Raw genomic sequence first — 25,603 nt, forward strand, 5'->3', positions numbered from 1 at the left:
GGCCCCCAACTTGCAAAAGTTTGCATCCATTAAAAGTCAACAGCAAGGAGCAATTCTAAATCAACCACAAAATGTATTGGTTGAATCATGGATTAATGGCCTATTCTCAATTTTGCAAACAAACAAAACAAAAAGATATGCTGGCTTGTGCATTAAAAAGTTGTGTGCTCGTAGAGATCTTTGCATGAGGGAGATGCTGCGAGAAATCATAAGTAGCCTCGTGTCTCGGCCACCTCGTATCTCAAAATGTGTCTCGTATTTCAAGGTAAATATTTGCTCGGATTTTTACTCGTATCTCAAATTCCTCATATGTCGGGGCACTCGTATGTCAAGGTATTAATGTATATAAGATATTTTCTAAATATTATTAAGGTAAATGTTCTAATCGAAATGCCACCAAACTGTGAACCATCCTGCATCTTTGTTTGTATACGTGTTAGAATGTCATCAGAGGAACAGACTGTGGAACCCTCTGACCAGGGACCCTCTGCACCCCCTTCCAGCTGCGCAGGGGCCATATCCACAGGGAGCCCCTCGCAAGCCGACAAGCAACAACGTGGCGGGCCACGCAAGGATGATGCTACTGCCTGTCTTCCTCAGGCGCAACTTTCAGCCTCCTCTAAGAACAGAAAAAAGTATGTTTTGGTTTTATTTTTGGTTCATCAAGATGTCATGTTTTAGCCATCAAATAGAGGTTGAAGGCTCTGTCAAGTCATTTTCATGATTCATGCTTGCATACATGAAACATTTTTGAAGATACGAAGTGCTGAAAATGTGCAGAGACTGAGAGCAATTATGATTTTGAATTTGGCAGGCGGCAATATTTTTGGGGGGCGAGTCTAATTCATTGACGTCAGTAAAAACCTATATTTCTGGCTCTCAGCTATTTCTATATCTAAGTGCTGCCAGTGGCTATTTGCCTTAATTCCACCTTTCTCATTCACTTGGCTATCAAGCTACACCCACGAGTGACAAAGTCCGTGTCTCCAAAATATATATTCCCGCGGGTGTTTATGTAATAACGCATGGGAAAACAGCCGGCCTTCGGCGCACTCAACGGGTGCACGCTCGCAGAACATCGTTGGCAATGGTAGATGAGATATGTAAACTCAGGAAACAAACTAGAAAAGTAGGATCCATTTTCCTCATTGTCTAAAGTAGAGGTAACTTGATTGAAAGTCTGCACATGAGCAGGATGTTGTTTGAGTACAGTCAGCAGACGCGCTTACAAGTGTCTGAGTCCTGAAGGCCCACCCTTATTTTCCCTATTTTAAAGCTTTAATACTCAATACACAATCGTTTTGTGAATTTGAATTTAGTAGGTTTGTAAAAACACTTTTTCTTAATAATTTATTTAATATTATTAGTCTTTTAACACGTTTCAAACGGATACTGAAATGATACTACAGATTTATAATCTAATCATTTGGAATCATGGACAAAACATTGACCCATTTTCCACACTTTATTATCAGAGTCATGTGCGTGTTGAAACCTATCCAGCCTGATTTTGCATGAGGAGCAACTTTGACTGTTCGCCAGTCAATCGTGAATGTTAAAACACAAAACAGGAAAGTCTAGCATAGTCATTCAAAATAATACTGATCAGGAGAAATTCTATTCATTCTCTATACGGCTAGGATTACAGGTGTCCCGGACGCTATTCAAGATGACTGGGTGAGACGTGGTGGACACCCTTCCCAGTAATGCACTGTGAGAGCAGCACACTTGCTCGTTCATATCTATGGCACACAACTGGGAGAGCATAGAGGGACGACGACTGACAATTGCCTGATACAACAAATTTATTATAATCCATTGTAAGCATTTTAATTACCCATTTGGCTGCAGCTTCACTCTTGATGAGTATGTTTAAAACACACACAGGACTTTGCGCAACCTTGATTAACGGAGGGTATTGGTGGTGATTGGGCAAAACGATTGTATTCCTGCTGTCAGGGAGGTGTGAGCCTGATGTACAAAACAGCTGTGTTGTGCAGACGGTGAACCCATACTGATACATTTTGGAGACTGTTAAATAGGTTGGACTGAAACTGTACTTTGTAGATAGAGATGTCCATAGCCAGATGCACATATCATATTTTTGGTTTGTATTATTATTAATAGACAATGCAGGGCCATTGGTGCAGTGGTAATTTCACCTGACTTCGGTGCGAGTGGCATGGGTTCGAGTCCCACTCGGTGGCTTTATGATTATAAGTGTGAATAGTTCTCTCTCTTTTGCCCGAAGTCACTTGGGATAGGCTCCAGCAACTTGAGACCCTGACAAGGATAAGTGGTGTTAAAAATGGATGGATAAAAGAAAGGATAGATATTGCTAAAGCAGGAACAATTTGCCCTGGGTGGTTTCTTGGACTGCTGGCTGGGGGATCTAGGGAGTGGCCGGCCTCGTCGTCGGCCACACCCTTGATACCTCACCCGAGGAAGACCGACCGTGATGGCCTGGCCTGCTTCCTCAAGAGCAGCTTGGTGCCGCTGGAGCTCAGTGCTTCGGCCAATGTTCGCTCGGCCGAGAAAACCCTTGACTCGGATGCGACCGAGAGGATCTCCAGCGGCGGACACAGTGTGCCACCAGCCACATTTGTTATATGAAAAGTGCATGAGTGAGTGTGAATGTGCAGAGGTGCAGCAGTGTTGACAGATTGGTTTGGGTGTGTTCCCACTTAACTGTCAGGATTAACTTTACATTGTTATTGGGTTAATTTGGCTGCCCTTGTGATCTGGCAACCCTGAGGTGTAGCACACGTTGGCTTATGAGTTCCATGCTTGAGCAGTCACAGCTCCCTGTGTGCGTCAGATATTTTTTTTTTTTTTAAAGTATTTTTTTTTCTCTGGCGGACCGGGACCAAGTGGCTTGCAGACTGGTATTGGCTCGCAGACCGGTGCTTGGGGACCACACATGTAAATGATTCATATGATTGCTACTGCCTCTCTCTAGAAACAAAGTAGAGTTACCCAACTGGGGTCAGGTAGAGACCATCTCCACAGCGAGGCTATTTTGGCTTTTGCTATCCAGAGTAACTTTGCTCTAAATCAGATTCTGATGATTTTACAATCTTCCAAAAAATTCAATACCCTACAGAATTCTTCCTGTGGCCACAGTAAAGCAAGACATCCCAAATGAAATAAGCCATTAGGAGAAAAAAAACTTCCCATCGTTCATAGCACCAGACAAATGCACCTGTGTATACTCTGGGTTCAAATGACTCTCCTCAAAAGATATGCTTCCCGTTAGTTCATGTGGGGCCTTATAAAGTGCTTTTGGCACTATACCAGTTAGATAAGTTGTTATTGAAGAGCAGTCAATTGAACATTTCGATCAAAATTTATTTAGTTTATTAGATGTAACTTTTCAAACCCATTCAAATGTCACTCCTTAATGAATGAATGAAATAATAGCTTATCGGGCTAAGGGTTCAAGCACAAGCGCTAACTTCTCATAGGTACAGGTTGATCACATTACCACAGGCATACAGTATATTCCTACTCGCGATGCTTTTACACATATAAACATCCAGTTTGGTCAATAATAATTACTTCTTGCAGCCCAATAAGGTTGCAATTGTTGGTGCATAAAAACGGGATGTGTGGCTTTCCTTTTCAGCTGATGTTCTCCCTTTAAGCAAAGTGAATAGTTTGTGTGTTAAAAAGTAGATTTGTTTTGGAGTTTGTGTAAATTCAGGGCAAACTCTAGTTTCTATTAGATAAAATGCACATTTTCATTTAGTTTTTGGCTATATTAAACAGTATGTGAATCTAATTGGGTGGGAAAAATCATTTTGAATGGAAGATGAATGTAGCTTTTTTTCATGTTACCCCTTTGAAATATTACAAATTAGTTTGAATCAGACGTTAAATAATTTATTTTGTGGAAGTGGTCATCGAAATACATTCATTTGCCCACGCTCCATCTGCTTGCCAGTTCATTCCAGAGCCGCTTGATCCTTGTCATGTTTTACATACCGCTCACTTCTCACTGGGACTACTTACCACAGCATTATTTTCACCTTTTTTCCTCTCTTGCCATGGTGGGACTGGGGAAGGGAGGGAGGTGCAGAGATGAAAAGTCGCACAGCCGATTCCGGCACAGTTCTCTGGCATACACTGAATATATCTGTTTTGCAGCAAACACAAGGCCTCAACTGGATTTTTTTTGTGTGAAGATGTTCTCAACAAACCCAGTGTTAAATCATACCCAACTAAATTATGATTGTCTCAGTTTTTTGCTTGTTCTTGGAATAACTTTTGAGGTTAATTACTGCGACTGGATTTGCATTGGAGTAACGGTTGCACGATGACACAAATGTTTTTTTAATTGACACAATTGTGATAAAACCTGTCAAATAACTGCTAATGACAAGATGCTCACCTCGAAAACAATCTCACAATATGTGGCTTTTTAATTTTACTACAATTGTATAATTACCATATATTCCAGACCTTTACCTATTTCATAGTTTGGCAGGGCCTGTGTGACTTGTTTGTTTTTCTCTGACTACGGACAGCTATAGTTATCTGATCTTAACAGATGCCTTCTTAGCCCTTTCTTGGAACAAAGGGTTTCCCATCTAGGCTTTTTGTAACCTGTTTATTTCATATGTAGGACCATTTGTAGTAGGGGTGCCACTGTATTTGGAGTCTTGGTGGAAGAGTGCATATTGGCTGGAGGAAGAATGAATGTGTATTTTTTTTTCAAGCCACAAGTCAAGACATGGCCTCTGTCTCCTCTCATTTTCTGAACCGCTTTATCCTCACTAGGGTTGCGGGGGGTGCTGGAGCCTATCCCAGCTGACTTCGGGCCAGAAGCGGGGGACACCCTGAATTGGTGGCCAGCCAATCGCAGGGCACAAGGAGACAAAGAACCATTCACTCTTACACTCATACCTATGGGCAATTTAGAGTGTCCAATCAGGCTATCATGCATGTCTTTGGAATGTGGGAAGAAACCGGAGTACCTGGAGAAAACCCACGCAGGCCCGGGGAGAACATGCAAACTACACACAAGTGGACCGACCTGGATTTGAACCCAGGTCCCCCGCTGTGAGGCCGACGCGCTAACCACTCATGTGACGGGCCGCCCGACCTCTGTATAATTCAAAATATATGATATGAATAAAACATTTTGATAGTTTTTGTGATGTATATCACTATACTGCTCAGCACAACAGTCATGTAAGGCTTGCGCATTTTTTTTCAAATGTTATCGTCTTTCTGTGCCTATGTAACAGTGATGCGATGTATCCATCACGGCAAAATTGCCAGCAAGTCTGAACTCTTGCCTGAGAAAAGTGCACTTCGTGGAGAAGCACCTTCAATTTCGTCATACGCAGCTGGGTATGATGACAATTAGGTTTTTGTCTAGTCAATGATGACGACAAGCCTAAGTCTGATTTTATTTATTTATTTATTTATTTCAGCATGGTGGGAATTTGCATTTTTGAAAATAGTCATGACCCCATAATGACACAATTGTACATGTGTGAGTTGAAAAAAAACTTTCCATTAAAATCAGGTCAGAAATGGATATACAAGTTGAGTAATTGGGCATAACGTCAACTATTTGTCATACCTTTTAATTATCTGGACTTGAAATGACAGTAAAACTCCACAACTTTGGGTTTAGCTGTGTTCACACTATTTTCTTGATGGAAAGATTCCACTCAATTAAGCAATGCTTGCAGGTAAACTGCTTTTAAAAGCTGGCTAGGTAGGCGTGTCTATTCATTTTTGGCTTGTTACTTATCATGGCATCGGAGTTATTTAAAGGGAGGGGTCCATTTGGCAGTCCGCCACTTGCGATTTGTTATTTTTTCTTCCTCTCTCTGGTGACATCAAAATGATGCCAGCCCACATCCTGCCATCTCCTCCTCCTCCTCTTAGCGCCTGTATCATTCCATGGACCCCTGAGACACAATTGCGCTCATTTGGGCGGTGTTTGCTCTTCCCGTTTAGCATGTTAACTGTCATATCCACTACAATTATGCCTGGCACGTGCCGAGTGCCGAGATGATGTCAGCAAAATGCCAGCTTCCAAGTGAATAGTGACAAAGAAAGGCTTCATCCTATATTTTCTGTGTGGACACGCATGCCTGAGCGTGCAATATATGTGAGCATGAATGTTATTTTTTTTATTTGGGGGGGGTTATGGACTGTACATAAAGTCTTCTAAAAACTTTTGACCACCCCCTGACTTCTTAGCACTGTTTGGAAATGAAATTGACATGGAATTTGTTCCTAACTGTTAGTAATTAACTAGGTATTTGAATCTTAGTACTTAAACTTAAACACAACTCCCAGCAATGCTAAATTGAGTAATTAGCAATTGACAAATAGACATACACTCGACATAACTGTGCAAATGAACTGCTCACAATAAAAATTAAAACAATGAAAACTGAGTCATAAAATACAAGAATGCAGTGCAGTACAGTCACACTAGTACGTACAATAAACACTAATATATGGCTTTTGGCACAGAAAAACACTTGGATCATTAGGCACCTTCAAATTACTGTTAAAGTTTCAGTATGAAATAACCACTACGAAATTCTGAGGGGTTGTACAAGTCAACATGTCATAATTACAGTGACATTTCAAAGTGTGTCATTTACCTTTTAAATGCAAGTTAAATTGTGCAAGTTGAGCTTGGTTATTGAGGAAAGTGTTTTGGACCAAAGAAAAGGTCGTTTTCATGTACCACTTGTATTCTTTCTTAAATTACTGTTGTGGAGGATTTAAGTGCTAATGACTTTTTTAAAGAGGTGACAGATGTGAAGTTGTCAGATTACTATATTGCATACACAGGAGTTGGTGTTCATACCAATTTGATAAGATTGTTTTTCAGTACCAAATAATTACTGTTAGGGTTGCCGTGATTAATCAACTAATCCGCCACTACTGGATCATCAATTCGACAATAGGTTCAATTTTTTGCTGCCACTGATGGCAACAAACGTGGAAATCAATTTTAATTGGAGGGCTGGCAGTGAATCAAGGAATGATTCAAATTTATCCAAATTAAAAATGGTCATACTCCCTGCATTACATTGAGTTCTCACATAATTTTGCAGTGCTAAAAGCATCTGTTCACTTAATTCCTCGATAGGGTAATCATTCATTCATTCATTTTCTGAACCGCTTATCCTCACAAGGGTCGAGAGGAATGCTGGAGCCTATCCCAGCTGACTATGGGCATCAGTGGCCAGCCAATCGTAGGGCACAAGGAGACGGACAACCATTCACGCTCACACTCATACCTAGGGGCAATTCAGTTTTCAACCAGCCTACCCTGTATGTTTTTGGGATGTGGCACTAAACCAGAGAGCCTGGATAAATCCCACACAAGCTTGGGGAGAACATGCAAACCTCTACCCAGAAAGGTCAGAACCCACCTGGGATAGAAACCTGCATCTCAAAACTGTGAGGTAGACGCGCAAACAGCTTGCTCACCGTGCTGCCGCAATGTACATTTTACAGTCTAAACACAAGCACAATAGCATACATAATTTTGCTCAACCAAAAAAATGAGTTGCTACTAATATTTGTCACTTGTGATTTTTACTTTTAAGTGCTCTGTCATGTTTGCATGATTCTATCAATAATGTGTTATTTATGTTGATATTAGATTTCTGTGTACTGTGTGGAGCTGTTGCTATTTTCAATTGTCTTGCTTTTACATGCATTACTCACCTATGGTTGGGAATAGGAGCCTATTGCTAACCATTAAGTGGAATTACCGACATCTTGAGGCCGATTGGTTGTATTGCTCCAACAGGTTGTAGCCAGTCAGCACCAATTATGTGCTGGCCACAATGTGTATTGCGTAAACGGATCTCTTGATGGAATGAGGGTACACATATAAAATGTCAAAAGAAAGCTTAATATCATTTCATATTATACAGCACTATTTGACTGTGACAGCACTAGTATCCTTTTTAACGAAATTGTTTTAGCATTTCATTAATTGAAAATAAAATATTAATCGATATTAAAATATGTTTGTCTTTGCTAATAGCATGGCTTAAAATACACTGCATATTAGTATAGCCACTATCCCCAACCCACCCCTTTCAAACCCAGCAACAGCTGTGTCTACATCTAATTTACATTATCCGCATTTATTTGTTTTTGCCTCTTTTTTTGCCTTAGGGGTCGCAACAGAGGTAGGGCTACCATGGACGAGGAGGACAACATGGATGGAACAGAGATAACAGAGTCCATCGGCCCTCAGGACACAGGTGAGACTGCACTGCCCTGTTCCTCGTGAAATACTTTTTCAATGGATGTTAGAGGAAAATGGATGAGCGTGTTTTCATGTTACTTTGGCGTTCCTCTTCAGGGTTAGAAATGAAAAGGTTCAGCTTGAGCTGCAGCGGGTTCGGAAAGATCCCCTCCCCACCCATCCGCCATCTTTCACTCCCCGCCTCAACCTCCTCTCTTGTTAAGATTGGCATTGAGGTGCATTGGGAAAGAGCCCAAGGCTAATGCCCCCTAAAAGCTTATTAAATTCCCATCAGTCTTTCCAGACGCATTTGTTCTTTTTTTTATGTGCGTAGTGTACAGCACATCATGTGATCTTTGCTTTGACTTCTCATTCATTTCGATGCTCCACCCCTTTTATGTTAGATACACTGGGGAGTGGGATTTTTTTCTTTTATTAGGTCTACCTACTGTGTGTATATGTATATATATTCACACACATACATGCATACAAAATTGTGTACATACATTAAAATTGTGTGTTTTCTGTGGCAATGCAGTGATCTTAGACAGATGAAATGTCATTTAAAATTAATTTTGTCATCAGAATTATTCAATTTGGCCACAATTTTAGATGCAGAAGTTCAAGCAGGGGGGACTGTGGAAGTGTTGAGCAGTGATGCACCGGAGGGCATGTCATCTCCTACTCCTCCTGCCCAGAGCCCTCAAGCCGAGACTCTTGCAGGGTCGTCTGTCCCAACAAGTAAAAGAGTCCAAAGCAGGTTAGTAATAACAAAGCCTTCAATGGCAAATATACAAACATTCTTCATGCTTGCTTTGTCCATACATTAAATAAAACAGTAGCAGTCTTTCCTCCCAGATCCCTGCCATTCATGCTATTGACATTCGTGATGGAAGGCGAAGTACTCGTGGGAGCTTTTTAAGAAGGTCGTCTTTCTGACCTAAAAATATTTTAAATTTACCTCCTGATGAGAGAATAGGCTACAACAAAGGGGATTTCATAACAACTATCCAATTGTTGTTTTCCTTTGTTCTACATCCTTTATTAATATTGTGTGTTCTTCGTGAAGTTTGTTTTTTTAATTTGTGCAGAAAAGAGCGGATACAATGGCTGTATATCTTCCTCCAGTCAGATGCTATATGTATATAAAATCACATTGGAGTCCATTGTCCATTTTTCTTTTTCAGTGAGCATCTCTGTGCCTTGTGTTACTGTGGGACTCGTAGCCTGTTGGGTCAGGGGAAACTACAAGTGTTCAGTACCACCTTGCCCTTCGATAATCTTCTCCGACACAATGATAGTGGGGACTCGATGAGCAATGGCGGGAATGACACTGGGTCCACCGAGCCACATGTGGCTGGCAAGACCACCTCAGGACAGCAGGAACTTGCATAGTAAGTTAAGCCCTTTTCCTAATCAATTTGAACCTCTGGTGCTGGCAGTGATCATTTTTAGTCTTTCTACTTCAAATAGATTGGGCATATACTGCCGTAAAGTGACAATTTTTGCTAATTAAAAAACAAACAAAAGACGGTCCTTTGGAGTGTGCAAGACACTGCTGGGGACTTTTTACGACACTGTGGTGGCATCTACAGTGTTTTATGCAGTGGTATGTTGGGGATGCGGGAGCACGGAGAGGGACAAGAACAGGCTGAATAAGCTGGTCAGGAGGGCCAGCTCTGTTCTGGGCTGTCCTTTGGACTCTGTGGAGGAAGTGGGAGAGTGGAGGATGCTGACCAGGATGATGTCCATCATGGACAGTACCTCCCACCCCCTGCATGAGTCTGTGGAGTCCCTCCGGAGCTCTTTTAGCAATAGACTGCGGCACCCTCATTGCAGGAAGGAGCGCTTCCGCAGATCCTTCCTCCCATCAGCTGTCAGGCTCTTTAACAAAAAAATGGTTAAGACCTACTGAATGCATGCACGTGTATATATATATATATATATATATATATATATATATATATATATATATATATATATATATATATATATATATATATATATATATATATATATATATGTGCTTATATATATGTATGTGTATGTGCTTATATATGTATGTGTATGTATATATATATATATATATATATATGTGTGTGTGTATGTACATGTATGTGTGTATATATATATATATATTTCAGCAACACGCTTATTTATTAACTTACTTATTACCTATCTATTTATGTCTAAAATGCCTTTCCTATTTCTGCATCCTCACCCTCTTGCTACTGTGACAACAAAATTTCCCGAATACGAGATGAATAGAGTTATCCAATCCAATCCAACATAAAGACCTGCCATTCATAAAGTTCGTCCACATCACATTTTGTGTTATGTATAGGCACCAATATTAGCATTTGGTATAGAAATTTGGCCTACATAAATAAAATGTAATGTCCACATTTATGTACCCCAAAAAATATTAAAATAAAGTGAATAAAATAAAAACTAACCACTTATGGCCCCAATATGTTGACATTCCGGTTTGTTTTCAAAAAATAAGATTGTGTTTCTGTACATTTTTTTTAATAGCGGGTCTGTAAGTGCTGAGGGAGATCCAGACCCAGCAAGTCGATTTTGGGATGAGCTCTCTCATGTCGGCCTTCCACAAGATCTCAACGTCCAGTCTCTCTTTGAGTCAGGTAAAATGGTTTTCGCTTGGTTTTCAGCTAATCATTCTTGTTCAAATTTCCAAATGCTCTTCTTGTGAGAAGTTTTATTTGTAACAATTACTTCCTTATTACTACTCACATGAATACAAATACCAGGAGTGGGACTCGATTAAAAAAATAATTTAATTATGTAATTATGCTTGGCAATAGTCAGGCAGCCGAGTGTGTCGGCCTCACAGTTCTGAGGTCGATGGTTCGAACCCAGGTCGGTACTCACTGAGTCTCTGTGGCACACATTTGTATGTTAATAGTACCTGCCAAAGATTTGAACACACCTTTCATTCATTCAGGAGCTTTCCCTTTTTTTGTTCTCATTGTCTCCTTGAAAACGTAGGCGGGAGAAAAACTTGAAACAACTTGTTAATCAAAATGTATGTATAAAAAAATCTGACATTTTATTTTTAGGGTATTTTGTCCAGCCCTAGATTTAACTAATCTCATATCAATTGATAAAATGTGTCAATCCCAAAGACATGTGATCGTTAATTTTCCAGTGCATTATTTGTGGTCACCTGTTTTGATTGATAATTAAAATACATCAAAGTCTGGTTCCTGGATGTTGTGTACGGTCAAGTCATAATTACCATTTAAATCATTGCTCAAATTCCCTAAATACAAACTGCGAATTACTATTTAGTCATACTTAATGCCCTTTTAATTATTAGGCTAAAGAAAAGCTCCAAATTTCCCGGACTTTTATTGTTTTTTGTTGGAGAACTTGCTAAGACCCTGACGGACGTACCTTCCTAAGGGGACAACTCATGTACATACAAACTCTTATACACTCACACGTCGGCTCAGTGAAACTGCTCATGGCCATTGTTGGCTTTTATTGATGCGTAGACCGTGTTGTTTTACCTTGTTTGGTCATCGGTCTTTTGGTCCCCGGTCTTTTGGTCGCCCGTTGTCGCGGTCGGGGCGACCAAAAAACCGCGACCAAAAGACCGGCGACCAAAAGACGGCAACCAAAAGACCAATCGACCGCACACAGTTGTGTACTCATAAAGTGAAGCACATGATCCAAAAATGTTGAATTGTTTCTCTTTCTTTTCAATGTTTGCATGACAGGGCAATGCTGGGCACATCAGAGTTGTGCCTCATGGTCTGAAGGTGTTTGTGAGGGCGAGGGACAATCTCTGCTTAATGTGGACCGAGCCATTGACTCAGGGAGCACAAAGGTGAGTGGTTGGTTTTTGGGCATCCATGCCCTAATGGGTATTAACACCATCTTAATGTGTCAGGGAAGGTTTACCTCCCTCACTGAGGCACAGTAAAGCTGATGGATCAGTCTGGCTGGTAAAGGTCAGCTCGGCACTGTGGCTCTGTCAACTGTGAAATGGAAAAGGTCACGCCACTCAACTGAGGTTGAGCTCTCATGGCGGCTCAGCCCGTGTAGGCTGAGCAAAGGCACAGTGCGGGTGTTTGTGTTTGCCGCCGATTGGTTGTTCATTCTGTCAGCAAATCTTCCACTTGAAGTCTGGAGCGGCTCTTCAAGTACTCTCACTTAAGGCACAGTGAGAGGAAAAGAGCTTGGATAAGATTTTACCTGGAGTATTACTATTAACAAGAGGGTGTTGAGTTTGTCTTGAAAAACATGCACACAACTAAAAATAAGTAGATGCTGAAAATGCCACATGTAACTAATTGTTCAGCGGAACAAAAACAACCCTTATCCCCAAATGTCTTTTTCCTTGCAGCACTGTGCATACTGTAAGCGCCTTGGAGCATCCATCAAGTGCTGTGCTGAAGGATGTACTCAACTCTACCATTACCCCTGTGCGGGGGCAGCAGGGGCCTTTCAGGACATCAGGAGTCTGTCGCTCCTCTGCCCAGAACACATTGATTTGGCCATGCATAAATGTAAGCTACACTTAATTACCAACACATGGTTCCCTGGACGCTTATATTATAGTCTTTGTTAGTCTACATAATAAAAATGCTTACATTTTTCCATCCACAGTTGTTGACGATGCAAATTGCGCACTATGCGACAGCCCAGGGGATCTACTGGACCAACTCTTTTGCACCAGTTGTGGACAGCATTATCATGGGGTCTGCCTGGACATGGCCGTGACCCCTCTAAGAAGGGCTGGCTGGCAATGTCCTGAGTGTAAAATCTGCCAGACATGCATGTGAGTCACTTGCCATTAGAACATTAAAACATGTAATTGATTGTATTAACTTCAATGGGAATATTTTGGAGGAGGTACATCTGCGAAGCCACACATAACTATCTGGCCTCTGGATCTGGCCCTCAGGTCTGTCGTAGTAAGTACATTGTAAAGTTCAATGTGCAAAACCCATGTTTTCCAGGAACCCAGGTGAGGACACTAAAATGCTGGTCTGTGACATGTGTGACAAAGGCTACCATACATTTTGTCTGCAACCCGCCATGGACACGCTACCCACTAATGGATGGCGATGTAAGGTAAGAGAAAAGTCTTTCTCTGTTGCTGTCATAGGCTATATTAACACCGCATGCCTAAATATTTCCATTTTGATTAGATGCCCACATATATTTCCATGGCCATTTCAGATGACATTTGTATCTGAGTAAACCTCATAAGACAGGTATCTTAATTGAGTCACGTTGTGTCAATACACTCTCATTGAACATAGGACAGTCATTACAGCAGAAGCATTCCATCCCACAACAGTAAAACAAAATCCGAATACCTTTATTTATTAAGAAAGTGTCTTTTGCCCAATAGAACTGTAGGGTATGCATCCAGTGCGGAACTCGAAACAGCGGGTTGTGGCACCACACTAGTCTGCTTTGTGAGAACTGTGTCCAAAACCAGGATCCTGCTCTGAGTTGTCCTATGTGTGCTTGCATTTTGGACCCTGAGCATCACAAAGATCTACTCCTCTGCCACACTTGTAAAAGGTAAGATAAAATGCTTTGCCCCCTTCTCCACTATCTTCACTTGTTAAATCGATGAATGATTGCTGTCAAACCTCCCTTCCGAAGTGGATTGGATGTCTCGTGCTGTCAATGGCCAGTTCTTCCAGTTCAAATAAATTGCAGTGTTTCCAAAATTCGTCACTTGCCCTTTAAACGTTTAATGGTTTACTCTTGATGCCCCTGTTGACCAATGGTTTTGCACTTTTTTCAGATGGCTTCACCTTGAGTGCGAGCGTCAAAACTCAGGCCAAGCAGAAAACCAGCCCAGAGAAGACTTTGTTTGCTCCAACTGCAGGTCTCCCACTGCAGTGCAGGCACTTCAAGCAGAGGATATGGACACTGGCCCAGAGGTTTGTCCTCAGCCAGCCTCAACGCACACAGACTCTGAGACTGGTTTACAGCCGGCTCAAAAGCACATGGACCTAGAACCTGGCGTCCGGCCACTTCCTGAAATGCACAATGACCCCAAGCAGGAATTACTCGCTGCTCCGTTGCTCTCGGAACCAGAGCCTTTTGAGGATGCTGTTCGGGAGGAGAAGCCAGTTACGTCTGTCCAAGAGCTTGGTGGGTCCTTATTCCCATAATATTTCCATTCAGTCATTTACTGGGATTAGACACTGTCTTTATAATCTTCTACATTTCTTACACTTGTCATTCATTGTACAGTTTTGTAGTTGAGCTTTGAAAATTCATGTGTTCCGTAATTTCATTTTGTAGTTACCCCTTGAGATCCTGTTGAGCACTGTTGTCACTTTAAATTTTAAATAACTCATTACAATACTAAATAACTCATTAATTATTAATATTATCATATGAATTTGCATTTAAACTCCTAGTCCTCCAGTTTGGCATCTATATGGTCTTCTGAGAGAAATGAGTGGCAGCAGGAAAATAGATTGGTGTGCTGGGGATGTAGTTGGCGCTGCATTGCCCACACTGTCTAGACTCCACTGGAGAGGAGGTATTTTCAGTGCTGAGATGGCTGTTATATATTTCTCCAATTGTGCCATGCAGCAATGATGCTCCTTCATGCCTGCTCACACTCATTGCTCACTCTACTCCATTAGGACACAGCTCTGTGGTCATCAACTCCTTGATTGTATAAGTAAGAGGTGTCGCAAGTTCTTTTCACCATGGGCCACTGCTCACTTATGGTTACCCTCAATGGACCACCTGTAACAGTTAAACCTCATGAGTGTATATTATGGATGCGCTGATTGCATATTTTTGCGTGCGGTCGAGTCCGAGTCATTTGATTTTGTGGTTCTGCGGATACAGAGTCCCGATCCGATAGCTCAAACATGTATTAAGGGGTGAAAAAAAGGACGTCCAAATGTCTTTCCCCCCAATTTGTACAAATCTAGCTAATATCAAAGTCATATAAGAGGGTTATTACTTAAAACATTTTTTTTAGCAAATTAATTGTGTAGCACAAATATAAGGCTGCGAACAAATTACATTTAAAAAATTTGGTTCTCATGAATCAATTTGTATAATATGTAAATTACTGTATATTATTTAAACCAAACTATTTATTCTTACTTAGTGTTAGTACATTAAAAAGCCTTCTCCCAGTTGCATCTAGTAAATGAACACTCCAGTTTATAAATTTATGCAGTACCTTTACCGAAAGCTTAAGTAAGCTTTACTTAAAGGCTTTTCTGCGTTAATCAAAGCAGTGTATTTATCTAAACATCGCCTCATTCACTGTAGGAGGGGTGTGGGATGCATAAATATGAATGAGAGTGTGTGTGTTCAGCTCGGTCAAAAGCTAAACACTAAAGAGACTTGGAGGGCCATCTTCTAAATGACTTTCTGGCATGGGCACCGGATGAGCACCTGCAAGCTGCACAGTCGCAGGTCCAGAGCAACAGACTCTGGGATGTTTGTTGTCATGGTTACTCACTTCCTTGGCAGAGATGCATTGCAGGTGCATGCATGTGGATGTCAGATCTGTGTGACATGGGAAGTTGTTGATGGAAATGCTGTGTCCCCCAGTAAGACTACACTGTGTGTACTGTCAGTGGCTGTATTTCTTTCAATGGGTTTTGCCTTAAAGCCAAGCCTGACTACTTCTATTCATGCCAGGCTAGTGTTAATCTTTGATATGGGAGCCCTCAATTCAAGACCAGCACATAGATTGAATCTCCTGTGAAGTGTTGCTAAGTAATGCATGAAATAACCTTAACTCAATATTTATAAATTAGCTTCTCCCTAATTGCAGCCATGTCTTTAATGTACATGTCAATGATGATGTGTGTTGATCATCCCACCCTAATTCCCCTTTTTTTCCCCTCCAGACACTTCATTGGGACCAGAAATTAAGAGTGAAAGCTACGGACCCACAGAATTTAAACCAGGTTGGTCCCTAATCGTGTATTATTATGTAATGTCAGCGGTATTGAGCAATTGAATAGTAATCACCATGTGTTTTCTTCAGAAATAAAACCCGCAGCAAAAACCCAGGTCATAATTACGGACAGTCCTGTGGATTCAGTGATTCTAATAGAGGCTAAAACAACGCAGGAAATTGCTTTAGAAACCAAGCCAGCAAATACAGAGACCTCCCCCAAACAGGGCGCGGTCACCCCCAGCACAAAGGATTTTAAGGCCATCATTGCAACCACCAAAGAACTAAGTACTGTATCAGTACCTCTCACGAACCAACCAATGGAAGTTTCACTATCCCAGGCTTTGTGTGTGGATGTGGCCATGGCTTCTTTGTTGAAAAGTACTCCTAAAGACCTAAAGGACAGCACGGATGGCAATTTCCATCAGTCCTCAGTCTCTGCAATGTCAGAAGAAGTTAACAGGACATCGGAAAAGATTCCACATCTTTCTTTTCCCATGCTGTCTATGGAGGAGAAAGCACTCAAGGCAACTGTAGAGCAGTTGGCAGAGATGGTCACCACTTCTTCTCATTCCATGCCCGCGGCCCGTGGGATAACTCCCCGAGAACCATCCCAGACCTTTGGAGAACAGGGAATTTTAATGCCCACCACTACTCTTATACCACTTACCCCGAAGATTGGAATGGGGAAGCCTGCTATCACCAAAAGGAAGTTCTCACCGGGGAGGCCACGGGTAAAACAGGTCAGATTCTAATTATTAAAACGGGGGATTTAATTTTGCCTCCATTTTACCTGTCTTACATCTCAGGTGGTATAGAGAATAATCATACCCCATTTTATCCCTTGTTGTGGGTTACCTTGGGCCTGTGCTTTGCTCATTACGGCAGCTATTGTTTTCGTATTGACACTAATGTCGAATTTTTTTACTCCTCAGTTTAAATTTTTATATGGAAAAACAAAGCTAACAGATTCTTGCAGTGGACTGTTTACATGTCAGAGTTTGGTCCAATATAGCAATTGCATCATTCTCTTGACTGACACCTTTGAGTATTGAGATGCTGCGGAAGCGTTAGATTCCTTTGTTTTATAAACATGTTAGGAAAACACTGCTGGATTTTTTTCTAGAACAGCTACGTTTATTTAAGGCACTGTCGGACGAATAGAATGTTCAATAGTGAATCCAGTCCAATTATAAGAGGGTGTGTAAATGTGTGCTACTACTTTAATTATTATTCCTGTAACTAACTAATTCTCTCCACTCTTTCACATATTTTTAGCCATGGGAAAATGTATTCGAATAGAGGGGCTTAGATTTTTTTTTTTGTTCATTGCATTAAATTTCATTTTCAGGGTGGGATTAACAATCCATGCCACATGCATAGAGCATTTCGACTTGAATCCTAACAACTTGTGTGTATTATGAGTGGTGCTGGTCTGAGTGGACAGATTTAATCCGGAGACAAGTCACTTGTATTAGAAGAAATTCACAAGGCTTGGAGCACCTGAGATTGTTGGTGGCCTTCCATCAGATGATGGAAGTTTTTCATTGCCATTTTATTTCAATTTGTGCTTTAATGCAAATGTGAAAAACTGAATCATTTTATCGCTTCCTTCCCTTTACATGGCGATCTGCTGCATGAACTGCATTTAACACTGACTGGCTTTGCAGGTTGTTCATCAGCTGTACTAAATCGCTGCATAGGGGAAAAAAACATGGTTCTAACACAATAGTGTTATCAACCTGCCCTGTTCGCATTTTTTGCACGTCAACCATTTTTCACCTCAAACTGTTGCATAAGTGGATGCATACAATGGAACCTCCGAAGTTCAAAGTTTAAACATTAGTGCCCTTTATTTAATTGCCAGATTGTTGTACTTCTACAAAGACATTTTCCCAAACCAGAAAGCAGCATTAACTGGTGGTTAGGTCCGATGCATTTTGATTCTGATGTTTGGAGTTCCAGTTCGGACTCCGGCCTTTGTTTGTAGAGTTTGTATGTTTTCCACCACCAAATCATACTTGTTAGGTTTATTGAAGGCTCTAAATTGTTAAATAGTTCTGAACAGGATGGATAATATACTGTAAAAAAAATCCCTCAGTACAGTCCATACCTTAGTTTTTGGGCTCTACTCGGAACAGCGTTTGTTTGTCTGTTTTGGTTTGTTTATTTATCAATTTTACTGACCAACTTATTTTTTCTCCCTCAGAAGTCCTATTTTTTTAGCCATCAAATACAACCTTTTGTATAGATTGAGTAATTTCGTGTTAAATGTTTAAACACACTTTTCAATAATTCTTATTTAGTGCTTAATTTTATGTCACTAGTATAAACGATATATCAAAAAATACTAGTGTTTAATAGTTCCATTAGTCGTGCCCCAAGCAAAGTGCTATAGAAAATGAATTCATCAATGTCTATAAATCAATTCCTTTTTTCAAACGTACGTTAACCAAAATCATTGTAAAATCAACAGGTGAGATGCATTTTAAAACTGTTTAAAATTACTAAGATGAAGTGTAAACGCAATTTAAGCACTAAACTATCGGAGTCACTCAAACTAAATCAAACTATAAGATTCTTGAAGGATAAACAATTGGAAAGGAAACAGGCAGGTAGGTTTAAGTCCAAACTGCACGTCTTTTTGGGGTGTTCCACTGTATTGAATATTCCCATATGGCTACATTATGAACTCACCATATCCCATTCTAACATCATTCTTTGTACATTGTTTCTTTGCTGGCTTTGTTTTTACGTTGCTGCATTTTGTCGCCCTCTTCTTCCCTCTCTTTCTCACTCTCTCACCTCCCCTTCCTTGCCTTAGGGTGCATGGAGCCCCCATAGCAGTGTGACCTCCCCCTTGTCCTGGTCACCAGACCAGCCAGAGGGGTCCGATGTTCCAAAGACCAGGCACTATTCTGGCAGCCCCAGCTGGAGCATCAGAGTGGTAAATAAATGCTGTAGCTTACTAGATAGTCCCCTGCTTACCGTGGTGACTAACACTCTCCAAGGGTTCCTGAAAGTCACCAGGTACCATAATTCCACTAATTCAAAATATCTTACTGAGAGGCTGTGGCTCATAGGCAATTACTTCACAAAGTGGACGTGACAAAGGATTGTCTTTGGTTCTATGGTTTGCTGTGCAGTAGTAGTAGGATATTTTCACAACACCCATCGAGAGAATTTGTTAATGTCCTTTAGTGGCCCCTCATTTTTCCCTGTCACATCAGTCAGCAAGATCTCTGTCATGTTAGTGACTTGATTCATGCCTCTTTTGTTTCATTTGAATCATCTTTGGCAGTTACTCTCGATTCCTGATGCTATTTTTTTTTCTGGAACCACCAGGGTTTAAACGGCATCATGACGTATCTTACGTTTGGAAAAGGTGCAATAAAGGGAAGAGAAGCAATGAGATTAGAGTAGCATTTTTTTACAATTTAAAAGATATGCTAAATGGGATTTGAGTAGCTATACAACACACTGAGAATTTAGACAATCAGATGGATGGTGCCGGAGATATTGATTTTTGTATATGAAGGAAATCGCGTGTTTGAAGGGAATCTATCAAAAATCTGCAATTGAGAAACACCTTCAAATTAGACTAAAAGGGTCAAACTAAATTAAACTATTTTTTAACTTCTTCCAAAAATGCTATTTTAAAGGACCTATAATTCCCGTAAATTAGTCTAAGGAATGGTTGATTGAATCTTTTATTTTTCTTCAAAAGGAAAAATAATAAAGCTAAGGTAAACATATTTAGATAAAACATAATTTTAAATAGATATGTGGATGCATGTGTGATCCTTCAAGACCTTCAGTTTTTGAGGGATTTAGCTGAAACTGTATCTACATCCACAGTAAAGAAATTGTATTTATAAAATGTAATGCCACTCAGTTAATTCAACTTTATGAGAAATACACCTGAAATTGCGTGAGTTTTGCACCCTGTGGTATGTCTCATCAAATGACCGGAACTTAGTTCAAGCTTTTGCCAACATTTCTCCCAAGGTGACATGTAATAGTCTTCAGCCCCCACAGTGACCCCGAACAGGATAAACATTAGACAATGGATGGGTGGATCATAAAAAGTGATGCTCCTCTACCCACGCAGGGTCCATATCCGCATCTCACCTACTGTATTATCACACACCTTAACTCATTGTTACCTTACCTCCACAGGGTCGAGGCTCAGGCTTTCCAGGAAGAAGGAGGCCGAGGGGTGCCGGTCTTTCAGGTCGAGCTGGACGTGGCAGGGCTAGGGGCAAGAGTGGAGTGTGTCCCAGCATCATCCCTGGGGTATGTTGTTAAAATAATGTGTAATTTCATTTTGACTCCTTTTTTTAGGATGCACCAAATTTGTTCATGGGTCATTGTGACCAGCATGTAAGCTTAATAAGAATTCAAAAATAATTTAATGACTCCAAATATAACTCTCCAAATATAACTACCGTATTTTCACGACTATATGGCGCACCGCATTTAAAGGCGCAGTGTCTGTAACGAGTGCTATTTCTGTATTTGACACACAAGACGCATCGCATTTAAAGGTGCACCGCCTTATACGGGACTACAGTAGAGGCTGGGGTTACGTTATGCATCCACTAGATGGTGCTGCGCTAAAGGGAATGTCAAAAAAATAGGCAGATAGGTCAGCCAAACTTAATTAATAGATTACAAATCCACGTATATATATATATATATATATATATATATATATATATATATATATATATATATATATATATATATATATATATATATATATATATATATATATATATATTGACGCCAATCTAGCGGCTGGAGTTCTTTTGTCAATCCACCCGGAATGACGGCGAACATAGAATGAATGTGCTAGATCGAACTCAACCGAAATGCAACGTCGTTTTATATATCTCAGCATTCACCGCGCACCAGAAATAGAGTCTGGGGCTGCTTGCCGTAGTTGCCAGAGCTGTTGCGGCTCAATATTTATTCATATATAATATATCGGAAATAGAGTCTGGGGCTGCTTGTCGTAGTTGCCAGAGCTGTTGCGGCTCAATATTTATCCAATATATATAATATATATATAGTTCACAGTCTAGCTTTGAATGCTGTTTTCGCCAATCTAGCGGCTGGAGTTCTTTTGTCAATCCACACGGAATGACGGCGAGCACCAAATTAGTGTGTTCGCCATCATACTGGGTGTATTGACAAAAGAACTACATATCCCAGCATGAATCGCGCATGAGGGAAAATGAAGTCGCAGGCTGCTTACCGTAGTTGCGAGACCTGTAGAGGATGGTGTACCCTATCGACTGATTTATTTTATTTTATCGTGATAACAATTTTAGCATTGGTCCATATATAAAGCGCACTGGATTATAAGGCGCCCTGTCTATTTTGGAGAAAATTTAAGACTTAAGTGCGCCTTATAGACGCGAAAATACGGTAACACGTTTGAGGCAAAAAAAAATTGAGCCTTTTCTTTGCAAAATGGCTGCAGCTTTGCCAGATTGATTAGGGAGCGTGTGCAAAGAAGCCATTTTTAAGTCTTGCACAGTTGCTTAATAAAAATTTTGTGTTGACTTTGACTTGGCTATTCTACCTCTTTAATATTCTTTGATCCAAACCATTCTATTGTAGCTCTGGCTTTGTTTGTGGTCATTGTCTTGGATTGCCTTCCAGTCTTTTCCAGCCTCCATCAGTTTGGTTTCCCCTAAGGATTTAACTGTAACCACTATGTTACATTATAAAACATCCGGGCGTCCAGAGTCGCCTATATATGCTCTTTGTAGTTTGTATGTGTGTATAGAGTATTGTCCAATTTCTACTGTTTTTGCTACCCCCAATAGTTCCCCACAATAGAAACATCATACCCAATCAAGGAGGAAGAGGAGAATGCCATGCATAACACAGTGGTCATATTTTCAAGCAATGACAGTTTTACACTCAAGCAGGTAGGTTCTGAATAAAACTGCCCCAATACTAATGAAAAACTATATATATATTTATATCAGGGATCCTATCTAGAAAGCCTAAAATGTATAAAATTAAATACCAAGCAATACATTATCATTAATTGACAAAATGTGAACAAATAAAATACATGTACTGCTTCAAAGAAATTGCCTACTCAGATATTTTTCCTTTAGGACATGTGTGTAGTGTGTGGGAGTTTCGGCCTTGGTGCAGAGGGCCGCCTTCTGGCTTGTGCTCAGTGCGGCCAGTGCTACCATCCTTTCTGTGTCGGCATTAAGGTACGCTCCTTCGACAGCATACATACTATATTTGATATTTTCCTTTAAATGGAATTTACTTTCATCTTTTAAAATTAAAAACTGTTGTTACAAAATTCCACCCTAAAAAAGTACCAATACCAAATATCAATAATACTTATCAGTGCACTACTGCCACTTTATCACACATGTAATAATGTATTTTTGTTTTTCCACCAAATGGATATTAGCATAAAACTTAGGGCCTGCATAAATCTCCTCACATTTCCCCCTGGAAATGTTTAATGTGTTGCTGTGTACAGCATTTGGTTCATTAAAAATGAGATTTTTTAAAGCAGTTTGGCAGCCACTGTGCTCATCTAAAATTGGAATATGTAATTTTTCTCATCCCAGATCACCAAGGTGGTGCTCAGTAAAGGCTGGCGTTGTCTAGAGTGCACAGTGTGTGAGGCCTGCGGCCAGGCCACTGACCCTGGCCGCTTGCTTTTATGTGATGACTGTGACATCAGCTATCACACATACTGTCTCGACCCGCCGTTGCAGAATGTACCCAAAGACAGTTGGAAGTGTAAATGGCAAGTGATGAACACTATTTTTTGTCCTGCGTTGTCGTCTATGAATTGATTTGAGCATTACAGTATGACCTCTGTGCTTTTTGTCCCCTGTAGGTGTGTGTCCTGTACGCAGTGCGGCGCCACCACTCCAGGTCTGAGGTGTGACTGGCAGAATAACTACACCCAGTGTGCTCCCTGTGCCAGTCTTTCAACATGCCCTGTCTGCCTGGTCACCTACAGCGAAGGCACCATCATTGTCCAGTGCAGACAATGTGACAGGTGTGCAGCTGTTATTAATACAAAAAAAATGAATTGCTTATAAAAATGATTTCCTTGAAAAACTTGTTTTGTCCACAGGTGGTTTCATGCTTCTTGTCAGGGTCTTCATTCAGAGGAAGATGTTGAGAAGGCTGCAGAGAACTGCTTTGATTGCACAATGTGCCGAAATTTCAAGATCACTAAAGGTAGGAGTTTGTAGGTTTTTCTGGGATGGGCACAAATTGTGTGGTGTTTTTTTTTAATATATATTTTTCACTTTTCAAAGTGTTTTGAGGTCTCTTAGTGGTAATAACGATGGATTCGTCAAAATAGGTACAAAATTATTGCAGAAATTTCATGCCCCAATTTGTTTGTAATATTACTCTAGGCACTGGCTCTTTCTCTGACTATAAAGAGTAGCGTCTACCTTACTTGCCGCTGGGCCAAAGTATAGATTTTTTTTCCACATGATGCCTGAACACAGGGTCTTGTACTTTTCTGGGTCAGAACTCAGGCTGCGGTAAAAGAGCGAGTACCCATAGTCATAATAAAAGTACTTTTACTAAGGGTATTACCCTTTCACATAATACACTGTGAATGTGGCATATAATCCAAACAACAATCATAGTCATTCATAATTAATTGGGTAATTATCTACAATGTATTAAAAGTCATATCGCATGAGGAAATATTTTGTGTTATAATATTATGTTTCTTACAGTTTCTCAGCTATGTGGTAGAAAAGCCCAACTTTTTCAAAAAAAAAATACAAGAAATAGGTTTTGATTGAATTAGTTCTTGTTTTGTTGTGTATATCTGGCAGTTTTAAGTAAACCCCGAGACACCATTGAGCCTGCTGTCATGACACAAATTGTCACCAAAGCAAGAGAAATGGGTAAGATAACTATTGATATTTTATGCTTGTTGGACACAACCATGTTTGAGTTGTAATTTCCAATATAGTTAATTCTTATGAATATTGAAATTTTCTCAGATTTATCGAGGACCTACACCCAGGACGGGGTTTGTTTAACGGAGTCAGGACTTTGTCAGCTCCAGAGCCTGTCTGCTACTGCATCAAGGCGCAGGAAACCCAAGCCCAAGCTCAAACTCAAGATAATCAACCAGAACAGCGTGGCTGTCCTCCAAGCCCCCTTGGATCCCCATTCAGAACACTTCCGGGATGAGGATATGGAGGATGCAAGAGGTAACCTACTGATGCTGTAATGCTCTAACAGTTTGCACAATAAATGTTGTTACCTGTTATCTGGATATAAAACAATGCTTACAGAAATAACTTGCATTTGAAAAAAAAAAATGCAATTTTTTTTTTGGGGGGGGGGGGGGCTATAAGTCACACTATTTACATAGTTTGGGTTAGCCTGCAGCTTGTTAAATTTTATAAATTTGTAGTGAGACTATACAAAAATGTTTGAAAACTAAGAGTGACACTATGTTACTGAATGCTTAACATTAAATGTTTATACCAAAATAATCCGTTTTACTACAGCACACTGTATATTTTCATATAATGCCCTTGAGTGATGAAGTGCTAAGATATTAAAACAGGAAACAGCCAATGTTGAAGTAATGTGCAAATGAAATGAACTTGATTTCAGTCAGGCAAATGTCCTTCCGTTGGGGTTTAGCTAGAATTGACACCGGTGCCGTGTTGAGGGAGCCATACCCCGGCTTTCCACCGCCGGGGCCGTCATTTATCATCAATTTTCTCTTCATTTAGCGGAGGCCGAACTCTTAGATTGCGAGGGCAAGTCTGAATCCAGCCCAGAGCGCGAGCCTGTGGAAGACGATTCCAAGGGGGTCGACGGTGGCAAAAAGAGGAAGAGGAAACCGTACCGACCGGGTAGGGCACCTGATTGAAGGAGACAGCTCCACTGAAGCATGAAATGTGACATTGCAAGCCTGACGCTATTGCTGTAGCAAGTACTGTGCTCCCCGACGGAAACAGGCCTTCATCTAGTGTTTCTTAGCCTTCACACCAAACACTGAGCCTTTGAAAAATAGACATTAATTTATTGTTAATGAATCTCTTCAAGGCATCGGTGGGTTCATGGTGCGGCAGAGAAGCCGACCGGGCCAAGGTCCAAGCAAGGCTAAACGATGGCTGTGTAGAAAAGATTCTTCTGGTTCAATGTTGGTGCCAGAGTGTCCTATTGGAAAAGAAGAAGGTCAGTACAACTTTGTTTCACCTTTGTACACATGGACATAAATTGCATGTTTAGATTCCTTGATTAAACCCTCAGAGGGTTCTCATTTAACTCAATGGCTGTCGTAGACAGCGCTAGCCGAGACTGGCAGTGCACAATCGCTTTGAACATCACATCTTGGGTGATGTAGGTCACACTTGAATACTTGAAGTAGTGTGCCCTACGTCACC

At 40.6% G+C, this 25,603-nt stretch overlaps 1 protein-coding gene across 7 annotated transcripts in view; it reads left to right on the top strand.

Annotated features, from left to right (window-relative positions):
• kmt2cb (lysine (K)-specific methyltransferase 2Cb) overlaps positions 1-25,603 on the top strand; it is a 56,907-nt gene that overhangs the window by 5,876 nt on the left and 25,428 nt on the right. For 5 of the 7 annotated variants that reach the window (XM_077614569.1, XM_077614570.1, XM_077614567.1 and 2 more), the window contains exons 2-25: positions 441-635; positions 8,170-8,258; positions 8,855-9,002; positions 9,430-9,636; positions 10,778-10,887; positions 11,986-12,095; positions 12,615-12,777; positions 12,878-13,049; positions 13,231-13,345; positions 13,629-13,804; positions 14,034-14,386; positions 16,123-16,182; positions 16,263-16,915; positions 18,997-19,119; positions 20,352-20,468; positions 22,010-22,114; positions 22,310-22,414; positions 22,787-22,968; positions 23,062-23,226; positions 23,305-23,411; positions 24,029-24,100; positions 24,200-24,412; positions 24,947-25,069; positions 25,263-25,394. In XM_077614569.1, the coding sequence (XP_077470695.1) occupies positions 442-635; positions 8,170-8,258; positions 8,855-9,002; positions 9,430-9,636; positions 10,778-10,887; positions 11,986-12,095; positions 12,615-12,777; positions 12,878-13,049; positions 13,231-13,345; positions 13,629-13,804; positions 14,034-14,386; positions 16,123-16,182; positions 16,263-16,915; positions 18,997-19,119; positions 20,352-20,468; positions 22,010-22,114; positions 22,310-22,414; positions 22,787-22,968; positions 23,062-23,226; positions 23,305-23,411; positions 24,029-24,100; positions 24,200-24,412; positions 24,947-25,069; positions 25,263-25,394 (3,994 nt within the window). In that variant the 5' untranslated portion in view covers position 441. The remainder of the gene's footprint in view (positions 1-440; positions 636-8,169; positions 8,259-8,854; positions 9,003-9,429; positions 9,637-10,777; positions 10,888-11,985; positions 12,096-12,614; positions 12,778-12,877; positions 13,050-13,230; positions 13,346-13,628; positions 13,805-14,033; positions 14,387-16,122; positions 16,183-16,262; positions 16,916-18,996; positions 19,120-20,351; positions 20,469-22,009; positions 22,115-22,309; positions 22,415-22,786; positions 22,969-23,061; positions 23,227-23,304; positions 23,412-24,028; positions 24,101-24,199; positions 24,413-24,946; positions 25,070-25,262; positions 25,395-25,603) is intronic. The other 2 variants (XM_077614572.1, XM_077614574.1) reach the window with 2 other exon arrangements.

This window comes from Stigmatopora argus, chromosome 12 (genome assembly GCF_051989625.1).
Source record: "Stigmatopora argus isolate UIUO_Sarg chromosome 12, RoL_Sarg_1.0, whole genome shotgun sequence".
NCBI lineage: Eukaryota > Metazoa > Chordata > Actinopteri > Syngnathiformes > Syngnathidae > Stigmatopora > Stigmatopora argus.